Source organism: Astatotilapia calliptera, chromosome 3 (genome assembly GCF_964374335.1).
Source record: "Astatotilapia calliptera chromosome 3, fAstCal68.1, whole genome shotgun sequence".
In the NCBI taxonomy this organism is placed as follows: domain Eukaryota; kingdom Metazoa; phylum Chordata; class Actinopteri; order Cichliformes; family Cichlidae; genus Astatotilapia; species Astatotilapia calliptera.
In genome coordinates, this window is record NC_137424.1 from 49,359,400 (window position 1) to 49,373,382 (window position 13,983).

At 44.1% G+C, this 13,983-nt stretch overlaps 1 protein-coding gene across 10 annotated transcripts in view; it reads right to left on the bottom strand.

Moving 5' to 3' along the window:
• slc12a6 (solute carrier family 12 member 6) overlaps positions 1–13,983 on the bottom strand; it is a 32,320-nt gene that overhangs the window by 2,174 nt on the left and 16,163 nt on the right. For 7 of the 10 annotated variants that reach the window (XM_026162656.2, XM_026162655.2, XM_026162653.2 and 4 more), the window contains 23 exons: positions 13,418–13,564; positions 13,280–13,334; positions 11,336–11,466; positions 10,757–10,983; positions 10,554–10,672; positions 10,251–10,439; positions 8,227–8,391; positions 7,681–7,779; positions 6,538–6,595; positions 6,260–6,434; positions 5,619–5,737; positions 5,432–5,530; positions 5,230–5,349; positions 4,932–5,036; positions 3,970–4,138; positions 3,691–3,886; positions 3,438–3,607; positions 3,225–3,356; positions 2,517–2,624; positions 2,321–2,383; positions 850–924; positions 487–722; positions 272–405 (listed from right to left, as the gene is read on the bottom strand). In XM_026162656.2, the coding sequence (XP_026018441.2) occupies positions 272–405; positions 487–722; positions 850–924; positions 2,321–2,383; positions 2,517–2,624; positions 3,225–3,356; positions 3,438–3,607; positions 3,691–3,886; positions 3,970–4,138; positions 4,932–5,036; positions 5,230–5,349; positions 5,432–5,530; positions 5,619–5,737; positions 6,260–6,434; positions 6,538–6,595; positions 7,681–7,779; positions 8,227–8,391; positions 10,251–10,439; positions 10,554–10,672; positions 10,757–10,983; positions 11,336–11,466; positions 13,280–13,334; positions 13,418–13,564 (3,091 nt within the window). Of the gene's footprint in view, positions 1–271; positions 406–486; positions 723–849; positions 925–1,918; positions 1,943–2,320; positions 2,384–2,516; positions 2,625–3,224; positions 3,357–3,437; positions 3,608–3,690; positions 3,887–3,969; positions 4,139–4,931; positions 5,037–5,229; positions 5,350–5,431; positions 5,531–5,618; positions 5,738–6,259; positions 6,435–6,537; positions 6,596–7,680; positions 7,780–8,226; positions 8,392–10,250; positions 10,440–10,553; positions 10,673–10,756; positions 10,984–11,335; positions 11,467–13,279; positions 13,335–13,417; positions 13,565–13,983 lie in introns of all 10 variants that reach the window. The other 3 variants (XM_026162659.2, XM_080298503.1, XM_080298504.1) reach the window with 3 other exon arrangements.

Below are 13,983 nucleotides of genomic sequence, written 5' to 3' on the forward strand. Positions count from 1 at the left end.
CTGAATTAACGAACTTCTCATACTATGTTACTTTGATAATATAAATGAATTCTTTTAAATAAATGAAAAGCTTATACGTTTTAATAATCATGTTAGTAAGCAAAATTGAACTAAATTTCCTTTCGTCTTTAAGGCTTTAGTGATTTTGTAATTAATTTTTTAAACCCTGTTTAAGCCATCATAAAGGTGTCTGCTGTAACAAAGTACACTCAGTGACTGCAAAAACAAGCGCCTAACATTTAATTTGGTGCAGACTCGGGGTTAAGGATACAGTTCTCATCTCCTTCGGTGTTCCTGGGAGGTCCAGGCATGTTGAGCAGGACGATCCGGGCGTCGTGGGATCTGTTGACGATGACCTCGTTGAGTTTGACGGCAGTGTGCATTCGCCTGACGTTGGAGTGGTCCCTGGAGGAAAAATGAGATGCGTTAAAGGACCTGGTTAGCGCGGATCTCAGTGTCACAGAGAAACCTGCTGTGTCTGCTCACGGCCTGATGCTCAGCATGTCCCTGAAGCCCTCGGGGGTGGAGCAGCCCGAGTGCGTCGCTCTGTATTGTGTGGTCTTCTCTTTGGTCCAGGTCATCTGAATGCGGCGGTGGTGCTCAGAGCTGCCGCCGCCGCCGCTCGCCGCCCGGTCTCGCTCGCCGCCGTCTGTGTCATCTTCGTCGTCTGAGCCGATGCTCGTCAGACGCAGCATGGAGTTACGATCCTTCACCAGCTGGGCCTGGCGTGTGAAAACACACAAACACGCTCTCTCTCATCTCTTTTTCCAGCCTTTTCTTCCACCTCATTGGCAAACCTCTCTTTTCTACAGTCATTCCTGACTCCTGCCTCTCTCCGTCTCTCTGTACCTGTCTGTCTCTGTCTCCTCTGGAGGTGTTTGGCGTGAAGGGTCCAGGACTTTTGTACCTGGGGGAAAGATACGCCTACAGAAAACACAAGGTCACCTAACTCCCCAAAATCAAACACAGCCTGCATCTACTCTGGTGGGCACTGAAGCACAACTACAGGGACACGGCAGTAAATAAAAAAGGCCCGAGACAAAAAGCTTCTGAAAATCTGAAATGAGAATGAGTGTGAAGGGTAGAGGGAAACAAAGATGACAGAACAGTTAAAGGAAGAAGCATCTGACACATGTTAGCATTAACTGAACCCTTCAGATAAAGAACTGGACTGACAGTGAAATAAATGTGGATTTGATCTACATTAGGGAGGTCAAAGGATTCACTCTGTAACAATTCAGTGTTTTATTTAAAGCAGGGGTTTTCAAACTTTTCCCTGACACACCCCAATGAAGAACCCTGGAAAAAGTTCACCCCACCATCCTGTAATTATTAAGATCATATTATTTTATTGTGTCTCCCCATAGAGGAAAATCATGCTGGACTGCTGCATCAATGCTAGACAACACCAAACATTACGATAACATCACATGTAATGGAAGTGTTTTTAGGAGGCACAGGCTTCAAAAATTAAAGCTGCAGTTACATTAAAGCTGCTCCATGTGAATGTGACAGTGCTGGTGTACATTTAAGTTACTCCTCTGGTCTGAAAAGAGAAGTCACAGCTCACATTTCTAATATATGATTTGTTTTCCTTAAATGCCAGCAGGGGGCGACACCTCCTGACCCTGAGTTCAGCTCACTGTGTAAATTTTGTTTCTAAGAGCGTGAGAGGAGCGTATGCTTGCAGTTTCAGTCCCAGCTTCGTGAAGACACTTCACAAACCGACGGCTGACGTCACGGTGACCACATCGCTTTTTTCCCTCTCAACTCTTCATCTGAAGGGCTCAGCTGCACTCACAGCTGTTCAGAGGGTTTCACTCTTTACTTTGACAGCGTGTCCTGACTGCAGGCTACTCTACAGAGTCTAATCTGCTCTACTTCAGACAGCTGTTGCTTCTCTACTGCGCAAACTTACATCATCAAAACTCCAGCGTACCCTCTGAGGAGATGAGAGGCAAAAGGAGGCGACATGAACGTTTAACAAACATCTCAATGCAAGTTACCGTCTGCAGTGCTTTTTTTTGTCAGTAGCCCGTGTCCCTTACCATGAGTGTTACCCACCAGGATTTCTTTGCTATCACCTCAGTACACTGCACTTTAGTTTCTTTAGCAACCTTTGGACCTTAACACTGAGCTCTTTCTCCTTAAATCTAATTTAATCTGGAAGAAAACGGTGACCTCAAAGACAAAACATGGCGTCTGTACTGGGAACCTGATCTCCACTTTGTTCCAGCTTATTTTTGCAGAACAAAAAATATTATTTTTTATATTTCCTTAAACTCCTGAACTCACAGCTGACCTTGACCTCTAACCTCACATGAGACCTTGTAGCTCCACCTGCCTCTGGCCTACCATTGTTGCTGCTACTGCTAGGGCTCTCCTGGTGAAAGTGGTGGACAAATGCTTGTTAAGACCCAGCTTGCATAAAGTTTCAAACTCCTAATCAACCCTACACAAACCTGCGGGCATTTTTCACACCACACAAAACCCCGCTGTAAGCTTTCCACACCTACCTCTCTGTCCCGATCAGATTTAGACAGTCGCATCTGTCTGAGCATCTGACACCTCTGCTCCATCATCAGCGTCCTCTCATAGGTATATGCACTGATGTCACTGTCGTGCTGAGAAGAGGTACATGGACATGCTCAGAAGAGGTGAGAAAACAGCTGTTGTAGAGATTAGTGGAAATCAGACTGGAATTTATATTTTACTGAGATCTTAGGTCCACATTTAACCTTATATTCACACAGTGGTTCAGTTTATGCACTTTAAGAACTTCATCCAGTTCAGAATTAACATTACACGCATGTCTTTGCACTGCAGAAGAAAGGGGGAGTGCCCGAAGGGATTTAAAGCAGGTTCCTTCTGTCTGTTTTCATGTTTAAAGAATTCAATCCACCAGAGGCCTCAACACAAAACTCTGGTGTACTCTGAAGTGCAGAGAGAGACACCTCCTGCTCATAGGCTTAATCATCACAGTAGAATCTCTTTAGTCAAGAAAATGAAAGTATTACCTGTTTATTTTTTATGTAAAAATCTGTGATTCAACAACAACATAAATACGATCTTAAAGGCTGTAAAAAATTATGCATCTACATGTTTCAGCTGGCGAACCAGTGCAGCCATTAAAGGTGAATATTTCAGTCAAAGTGCAAGTGGTCAGACCCGGTAATATGTATATATATATATATTATTTTTATTAGGGGTGCAACGATGCGTACCATCTCCACTACTTCCACCTCAGCATCGATGCGTAGCTGATAGGTGAAGGTTAACAAATCCTTCTTCATCTGGATGGAATTATCCTCCATCTGGGCCACTGTGAAGATTCGCATTGAACACTTGCGCCACACCTGGGCAGAGACAGAGCAGAGGGTTCAGCGGAAACTTTAAAGGCTTTGTTAGAGTTTAAGATCAACACTTTGCTTTCTTGCCTTGTGTTGTCGCAGGAGGAAAGGCAGAAGCATCAGCATCCCGCCGTCATGGACGATCCACCACACATCGATGTAGCCCTCTGTGCAGGGCTCGGAGTTGCTAGGGAACAGGGAGATGTTTTTGGGCACCAGAAGCGCAAGGTGGGCCGCTGTGGTCACCCGCACTGTGTCTGAAAGGAGGAAAGAGGGCGTCGTTAGCTTGTTAACTCTGAAACAACCCCATTAACCGCTTTGCTGTCCTCTCTTGACTCACTGATGAAGGTCTTCCAGGACTGTGGGTCCTCGCTTTGCCTCCAGGCGTGAGGCCAGCCCATCACCACAGTGTTGGGTTTCATTCCTCCCAGGCCACTTGACTGGATCATGTGGCTGATCCCATCACGTGGCTTTTGAGCCACGATGCACTGGCAGAAGCCCTTCACGCGCTCCTTATCCATCAGGTGCTTCAGAGTCTGAGGAAAGAAGGATAAAAGGTCCAACTCCACATTATCTGAAAGCAAATACATTTCCACCCATCAATAACAAACGGCCCTACCTGCTCAGCAGCGAGCGCCTCTCCATAGCTCTGCAGGTAGTTCCCGGGGACAACAGTGCCAACAATGGTCAGGCCTTTTCCCGCCTTTAGCTGGCTGGCAAACGTCAGGAGCCGAGGAGACTTGACGTGGGCGTCTTCGTCCAGTTTTAGTAACACCAAAAGCTGAGGCCTGGACACGGACAGACAAGGCGATGAACAAGAGCATGTGTGCGTTAGTGGATTATTCCTAAATATTAGTGACAGCAGAGCCTCAGATTGTCTGTCTTTATGCTGTCTACATTTTTGAATGGGTTTTGAAAACGTCACAGCCAAGTGCTCAGATAAACAAAATAAAAGTAAATGGAGAATTGGTCATCTATAATTCAATGCTAACTTGATAAACATCAGCTGAGGACTGTGAGACATGATGGAAGCGCTGGAAAGGGTAATAAAGAGGCCTTTCATTTAGCCTGATGTGCATCTCCCCAGTTGTGAAACCAAAGCACCACTATGAGGCAACTCATTTTCAGAGTTCGCTCACCCCCTGTCCTCCTGTCTTGATGCAGTTAGTTCAGCTCAGTCAGCATCATTTGAAGCACATAAAGAGACCCAACAAAGTCACACGGAGGCCCCATGGCTGGCTAACATGTCAAAATGTAATTACATAGCAACAAACTGAAATTCAATTTATTTGTGAAAGAAAACCAGTGTCCAGCAACCTGGAGCTCTCCCAGATCTGTTTGAAAGTGACAGTAGTGACCTGCAGTGTTTAATTTACTGATCTGCTATACCTAGTACTGCACACCAAAAGAGACTTGGCACATTAAAATCATCAGATTCTTGTTTATAATGCTAAATGTGACGCAGATTCTGATGATGTCTTGCAGCTTTACTCCCAGCACTGCACGCAAACTTAAGTGCAAACAGTTCATCAACTTCTAACAGGTCAACTTGCATCCTGTGTTTGTGAGACATTTCAATACCTCCAGTTTTTAGTATGCGGTGGTCCTTCTTCCAGCCTCAGCAGAGCATAACGGGCAGCGCTGAGTGACAGACCACGGATCCCATCTCCCCACTCCTTCTCTGCCCTGATACACAACCACACCCAGAAAATATAAGAGAACATACAGGTATATTTATTTATTCCCAAACAGTATACACTGTACACTCTTCTGTTCCCCTGAAAATAAAATAAACATGTTAACACGAAACAGACATGTTTACACACCAGTCTGTACATGCACAATCATGTAGAGGGAGTACATCTCCATGGCAACATACCCTTGATACTCAATGTACTTGTAGATCATCCCGGCAATCACCATGGCAACGATTGCGTAGTACCAAGAGGATATGAACATGAGCGCCAGGCAGAAAGTCATCCCCAGAAAGGACAAGCTCCTGGACAGATGAGCAGAGCAGACGTCAGGGGGGGGGGGGAGCGAGAGAGAGAGAGAGTGAGTGAGTGAGTCTTTGGTAGTACCAGTGGTAGTATGAGAAGCGAGGCCTCCAGTTGGGTGTCCTCAGGAGGGTCTGAAGGGCACAGGCCAGGTTCACAAACAGGTAACACATAAGGAAGAACCTGGAAAGAGGGTTGGAGATTCAAACTGAGGTGATGAAGGCAGACTAAATGTGCACATGCACACACATGTAACATAACTGCATCTTACATTGTCAGAATAGGAGCCACCATGTCCAGAGATGCGATGAGAACCCCCAGCTCAGCTATCAGAGCTGTCAGCAGCAGAGCCCACGTAGGTTCCCCGTTAGCTTTCCCGTGGCCAAAGACCTGCCAGAAACACACAGAGTTCAAATATACACACACAGACCCAGCAAATCACACTATGTTTAAGGAAATGGCAAGTACTGCAAATGAAAAAATAAAATCTGAGGGTTGTTATTACATAGAGAGTGGAAGGAGGCAATAGCCTGAGCACTGAGAATCAAAGAAATAATCAAAAGCTTCGGTGAAAGGCAGGAATTGGAGAGAATACAGCATCTCCAGGTAACTACAAATTACACTCAAACTACCTAAATAAATAAACAGAAAACATAAAACACCATCACTTTAAAGCATTTTAAAGCACCACAGTTCCATCAAGGTATTTGCACACTGTCTTCCCCTGCTGCAAGATGTTTCTGTATGCAAGTGGAAAGAACTGAAGTATGCAGCATAAATACATCAGTAATTCAACATCAGTAGGGATTTCTGCTTCATACAGCATCATTAAGTTAATCCTGAGCACAACAAGAATAAAGGAGAAGTGCTTGGACAGTCCCTGTAATTAAACTGAAAACTAGCAGCTCTAACCCGGAGGAAGGGGATGATGTTGTCTTTGGCGATGGCCTGCAGGAGTCGTGGAGCGCCAGTCAAAGACTGGAGGCCCGCGCCACATGTGGAGAAGAAGGACCCGATCACAATGACCCACGGCGAGGGCCAAGCCAAAGTCCCCACCACCAGATTGCCTTTAACTGAATCTCCAAACCTGCAGAAGTAACAACACATGAAGTAGTTTAAGCATCAAAGTCCTTCTGCCTCACATACAACACAACACATGCAAATACAAACACAAGAGCAGGTGTACTGACTTGTCTCTGAGGACCACCCCCTCGATGCAGGCTCCAAACAACACGACATTGCTCAGATCTGGATGAACAGCAGGTCAGGAAAAAAACAAAACAAAACAATACAAAGTACTTTCAGTGCCACGAAAATCGGACTGTGCTGAGAAAATTCGAAGAACTGCCTCTCAGTCATACGCCTCCACTGCCCGGTCGAGATACGCCATCCAGTCTCTGTGGACTCTCCACATAAATCACAACAGCACTCGCCTCAAGGTGCTTTATATTGTAATATAAAGACCATACAGTAGCACAGATGCCCCCCTATAAACAAGAACCTGAGGACAGTAGGAAGGAAAAACTCCCTTTTAACAGGAAGAAATCTCCACCTCACCCTCAGACACGACCAGTTGAGGAAATGAAGACAGGACAAAAAACACGCTGTGGAAGAGAGCCAGAGATTAACAGTAACTAATAATTAAATGCCGAGTCATGTGCCAACACTCAGAGTGAAAAAGATGAGTGAAGAAGAAACACTGAGTGCGTCACGGGAAGCTCACAACAGCCTAGGACTATTACAGAGTAACTAAGGGAGGATTCAGAGTCACCTGATCCAACCCCAACTATAATTCTTTTTAATTATAATTGTTTTATTTTCAAAAAGAAAGGTTTTAAGTTTTAAAAGCAGAGATAGTGTCTGTCTCCTGGATCAAAACTGGAAGCTGGTTCCATAGAAGAGAGGCCTGACACTGAAGCCTCTGCCTCCCATTCTACCTTTAAATACTTTAGGAACAACAAGTAAGGCTGCAGTCTAAGGGTGAAGTGCTCTAGTGGGGTAACAGCGAGAATGGTGAGCAAACTAAAGGTGAACTTTCGACCTTGATCTTAACCTTGGATTAGCAAATTTCAATCAGTCCACCTTTTAAAAAACAAAAAACACAATTCAAGGTATTCTCAGATGGATGTAAGGATGGACAGACAGCGTGAAAATAAAACAGGTGGACAGACTTAATCCACTAACAACACAACATTATGCTCATTAAATATTTCCATGATCAGCATTTAGGTTAAAAACTTCAGAATTGTGTTGTAGCATCTTAAATTGTGCTTTGAGTTGCTTTTGAATTTGAGTGCATGAAAGTTCAATCAAATTGTCAGATGAAAGGATACAGACTAAAGAGGTGGTGAGGATGGCGAGGATGGTTCCGATGGGGATGGAGCGCTGAGCATCTTTTAAATCCCCCGACCGGTTGGAGCCGGCCATGATTCCTGAGAAACAAAATCATTCAAAGGAAGAGGAGATAAGTGATAACTCAACAGCTTTGTGCTTAAAATATCAACTTTAATGTTACACTGAATATACCACAGTTTTTTAATAAACACCCTCATGAGTGAAATGTGTGATCAATATTTCAAATCAAAGAGAATCCATCTCCATATTTTTTCTTTTTTAAAGTTTTTTCAAGCTAAAAAGTGAAAATAAAGCCAACTGCACAGACACAAACAGAAATCCAAGAATAGATGCCTGACAGGTTTGATCCTGAATCAGCAGCTGCACCGTGAGCGGGAATCAATATCACGCCTACAGCGCTTTTCCTGTCAATGATCCGTTTTCATCACTGAACCAAGCCAATATTAGGTTTAAATTTCTTATATGCTTATATTTCTGAATTAACACTGAATGGAGCCCAGTTAGTATTTTAGGGGCGTCTGTACCTGTGACCGAGGGGAAGAAGATGCCCACGAGCACTGTGAAGGAGGTGGTGATGTCAGCAAACACGTACGGATAGTGATCAGAGGCTGGGTGTGCAACTTGAGAGGTGTGGAGGGATCTTTTCTCCAAAACATCCCCTTTGTGGAGGTATGTACTCCACAGGTTCTCTGTTAAGAGGGAGGAAAAAAAACCCATGTAAGATCAGTCATTGACATTGGCAGAGGATAAACATTCACCTACACATTCACATTTATTTAGATTTAGAGGCCCTAATTAGTGTAGCATTAGTAAGCTGCTATAATATCTGCCTCCGTCTCCTTTGATAAAACATCCTCCAACTGCTGCTTATCCAGGGCTCAGTTGTAGGGGCGACAGCCCTAGCCAAGAAGTCCAAACCTCCCTCTCCATAGCCACTTCTCCACCTTATCCAGGGGGACATTGAGGCATTCTCAGGCCAGCTGAGATGTAATCTCTCCAGCATGCCCTGGGTCTGCCCCGGAGCCTCATTCCGGTATGACGAGCCCAAAACACCTCAGCCAGGAGGCATCTTAGTGAGATGCCTGAACCACCTCAGCTGGATTCTTTCAATGAGGAGTAGTAGTGGCTCTACTCTGAGCCCCTCTTCCATCACTGGACTCTTCACCCTTTCTCTAAGATAGAGTAAAGTCAAAGATTGACCAGTAAACTGTCAGCTTCACGTTTACATAGAGTTCTCTCTTTCCTACAACAGAGCAGTGCAGTGATGTGGTTCATTTGTCGATCTCCCTCTCCCCTCATTCGTGAACAAGACCCCCAAATTACTTAAACTCCTCCACTTGGGGCAGTGGAGGGACTCGTCCTTGACCTGGGGTGACCACTCCACTCTTTTCCACCTGAGGGCCATGGCCTCAGACTTGGACCTTCAAATTCTCATTTCTGTGAGCTGTGAAGCCTTCTGCCTCTCAGCTCTACCTAGAAATTCTGTCCTGTCTGTGATATTATGTTCATTTTATTCATCTAAGATGTTTGGCGTGTTCACATATTGGGGGATAAAAACTGGATTTCTTATCTTTCTCCTTAAAGCACCAACATAACTTCAGACCAGATTGCTTTTAAAGCATTCTGCTGCACCAGGCCAGCTGAGGTCCATTACTGTTACAGAGCACAGCATGTCAGGATTTATTTATGGGCTCAAATTGTGGTCATAAATATTTTGTACTTGTAAATCACGATTTGTATGTGTAAAAAGAATTTGTGTGTGTGTAAAAAAAGATTTGTGTGTGGACTCCATAAAGCCAATAGCCAAACCCACCTGTTCTCTGATTGGATAGTTAAATTTGTGATTGACATAACATTGGCCAATCAGATGAAAGGAAGAAAAACCGGGTCAAAATTCATACTTGTAACTTGAATGCGCGCACACACACACACACACACACACACACACACACACAAAATATTTATGACCACAATTTGAGCCCATATTTATTTTACTCCTGTTATTCCGTCATTCAGCTGCTCAAGCTAAGTTAATAGCTACAAGGGAAAACATCAATACTAAGTTCTTCCTCTTTTAATCAGGAAGAATCAAGAATACATTTTGAGCCAGAGGGAGAGATACTGGTTACTTATCCTTCTTAAAGTCACTTAGCAAAAACAACATTAGCACAACAATTTAACGCCTGTTTAAATGTGACGGTTTAAAGTTTTAATCGATTATATTTTTTTAAATGCACACTCAGTAAATAAGTAATTTCATACTGGTCAGCTATAAGTGAGGTTCTAGCTTTCAGCCAACAACACTAACAGTGCAATCCCAGACTTTCCTGGAACTTCCATGGAGACCACAGACTAAAAAGAAGATGGACACAGCCAGACTTGGCTAATGACCACCCTCATCAGATTTAAAAAACAAACAAACAAAGAGGCAATGGTAAAACACTCAGCTTGGCTTCGTAACAGGTGGATGATATCACATTGGCCGTGTCCATATTTTATATGATCTCTCATTCAGAGAATCACTGCACTCCTCATGCATGCACTCTACCTGATATGGCCCCACTAGTCAGTCCGGGGATCCCTTTAATCTCAGAGAAGTTGTTTGAAGTGAAGTATTCGTCACAGGTGGTGTTGAGCTGTGCGTTATGGCAAAATAACTTCCAAAGATGTGTGGTCTTCTCCACCATCACCTCTGGGACATGGCTGGGGTCAAAAGTGGGGCCCACTGTGCTGTTTTCTATCAGAGAGAGAGAAAAAAAAAAAACAGTGTTTCAGAAAAACACTGGTGTAACTCAGAGAGACACTCTTACTCCTCATGACTCGTAACAGAAAGAAGGAAATCTGAACCCACCGTTAATCGTGAAGTTGCTGTCTAATTTCTCAGCTGGAACTTTAACCAGGACAGTTTTACTACAGTGGTTGTCAACAACATCATGGGCGTTGATAGTTCTGTTTCCCAGCATGCATACGCTGTGGATGAAAGCCCAGTCAGTCAAAAATGTGACGCATAAATGATCGGTCAGCTCTGTGTTTTTCCAAATAATCAAGACTCACGGAAAATCCGGCACGCTGAAGGCAGAAACCAGCGCTCCGACATAAATGGATAAAATGGAGATGATGACACAGGCCAAGAAGACAGAGGCCAGTTTGTTCACATACTTGACCCCCACGAAAACCAGCAAGGCCATGAAGAGGAGAAAGATGGAGCCGTATATCCTCATGTTGTTCAACATGGCTGCTCCTTCACCTTCAAATATCGCTGCTCTGGGTGCAATGTACATCTGTCAGAGGGAGAGGGAAGAGAGCAAGAAGCAGGCCTCACTTATCTGAAGGTTCAGTAATATAAGTGTGTTTAGTGCAAATCAGCCAATCAGATGACACATAAATAATATCAGCCTGTCAATAAAACTGGTCAGCCTCCTTTTGTGTCCCTAACTCAGGTCACATGTTTATTTAAAATAACTGAGCTTATGGGTTTTGTGAGGTCCACATATAGTGAAGGCAATGAGTCGTTGCTACCTCGTATCGGTATAGAGTCACTCAATGATCACAACGTAAGCCTTTACATCCAGAAGAAAGTCTGGAGAACACGATACTAACTGGAACAACAACAAAGCAAACAAAGCAACTCACCAGAAGGATCTCGACAGCTCCCAGGATGTACATGGCTCCAGCGAAGGTTGTGCCCAAGTAGAAGCACAGGCCTACCGCCCCCCCAAACTCTGGACCCAAAGAGCGGCTGATCATGAAGTAGGAACCTCCCGCTGGAGGAGGAGGAAAGAAGCAGGAGGAGGAAGGTGTATGTAAGGGTTGGAGGAAGTGGAAATGAAGAGGGAGAAAGAGGGATGGAAAAAAGTGGGATGAAGACAGAAACAGATTGGAGGGGGGGAAAAGAAGGGTGGAAAAAGAAAGAGAAAGAGCGGAGGCGGTGGATGGTTAGTAACATTATGATGTTGGGAGGCAAAAGGGGAGAAAAGAGGAGTCATACTATGCTTGTAGAAGTAAGCATAATGTTCTATGTGACACAAATACAGACAGAGCGGGCTTTCATTCAAACGGCATCTGCAAATGCACACGGCAGCAGCTGCTCAGCTCACTCCAAGTGCTGGACCAGGTCGAGCTTAATGCATCCAACCTTCTGACATCAAGCACCAGGCTGTACGTGAATAAGCCAACACTCGGGTAACACAGCCCAGCCCGCATTACGGTAAAATTAACATTGCCCCTACACAACTGCTACTCCAAGTGTGGCAAGGCAAACAGCGGCTATTTGCTGATACCATTTGAACCACATATAACACAAATGAGGCAGTAAGAGCAGATACCAATACTCTGCTGACTGCGAGCATAATTCGGTGTTTGGTTTCCAAACAGCAGCATTGAACATCACACAAAAAGGAACACACAGCAGGGTCGATGTCACACAAAAAAAATGTAATTGAATATGAATGTGGTAGATTTAGACATATTTAATGTGAGAAGTTCCTGAGCGAGGCCACAAAACCTGCTGGACTTTCAGGTCACTATGTCTGCACAGGCTGAGTGATTTTTAGTGCTGAGCTGTATTTGAGAACCCAAACACACTTTATTACTTGTTCAGCCTGACCTCAGTAAACCACACACACACACACACACACACTTAATCGCTACCATCTGAGAATAGAAAGCATGACAGCTGGAAGCTGCTCAGGTGAGACAGAGCGTGGGGTAAAATGCCTGATGAGAGTCAGAACTTGTTAGATTAATTTTCTACTTTACAGAGGTTTTCTCGTTCTACATTCAATTATCAAACTGTGCCATGCTTGTTGGAAAATAAGTCAGTTAATCAAACTACTCTGACACTCAGGATATTCGCCTCGAGGCATTTCGGCGAGAGAAAAGGTCAATGGCAGATAAATATTCTAGGTTTTTAATGAAGGCACAGACAGAGAGGGAGAGCAGACAGAGGGAGAGACGGGACACAGAAATAACACTCGTTAGCAAAACGTCATCAGCGCGCCCAAAGCTGGAAAATGAGAAGGACAACCGGGAAAGACAAACTACAAAAGTCAACACAACATCCACAGAGGCCACCAGACTCAGTCCACTGCAAAGTGTCCACATAAAAATGTGATTTATTGTGGAAATACACTTCAATTCAGAGACACTGAAGCAGACAACACAGAGGTGACCCTAAACTCAGCACCCTGCTGGATTTATAGCTTTTTGTAAAGAGTGCATTTTCTTTCTTTGCGTAAATAAATTACAGGATGAATAATATGAAGTTAAGAAATAAGTTACATTCATTATGTAAAGTTAATCTATGTAAATCACTTTGTGTAAATCTTAATCTAATAGATTAACAGTACCCATTGTGCTCTTCATACTGGTTCTAAGTGTGGATAAATGGGAAGGAAAAAAACATGGAAGAAGAAGAATGAGGAGGGGAGGAAAGAGTAGAGAGAAGAACAAATAAAGGGAAGGAAAGGAGGGAAAAGTAAAGAAGATGAGGAGGAAGAAGCAGAAAGACAAGGAGGAAGGATCTCTGGGCCATTGTGTCCACAGAATGAAGGAAGAAACATAAAGATAAAGGAATACCTGGTACGACTCCATTGGTTGCGATTGCACTCATTGATATGGCGGTCAACATTGTCTGGAGAGGAGAGACGGCAGTGTTTTAGAAAGGTTTCCTGTTTTTGTCTCCTTGGGGCTGCTTGCTAATACTCCAATACTCACACAGCAACAGCACATAAGAACAATACAGAAGGCCTGCAGCACGCCGGCAGTTCCCACCACCCAGGTCAACCGCAGGAACAAGATGACGCCGAAGATGTTCTGCAGACAAGGAAGGTACACGCCCATCAGCGTCCCCATCTGTGGCGACTGGAAGATTACACAGAAGAAAAAAGGTTTAAGCAGAAACGAAATCCAAAGACAGCACGTAATGTTACACTGAGGTGCTCATTTGGAATTTGTTCATTTATTTCAGTCCATCATACTACCTTCATCTGTAAATAAAACGAAACTAAACACATTAAACTGATGTTACATTAAAGGTTAATTCAGACTTTCGATGAACATCATTTTAGCCATTCTTCAACAACTTCATTTGTGTGGGCTCCCCCAGGGTACTCCAGCTTCCTCCCATAGTCCATGTTAGGTTAACTGGTGATTCTAAATTAGCTGTAGGTGTGAATGTGTTTGCCCCTTAACAGCCTCTCACGCCCTCCGACAGATGGGACAGGCTCAAGCCCCACAAGCAAATGCTAAAAACATTAGATTCATCAGAGGAAAGAGGAAGC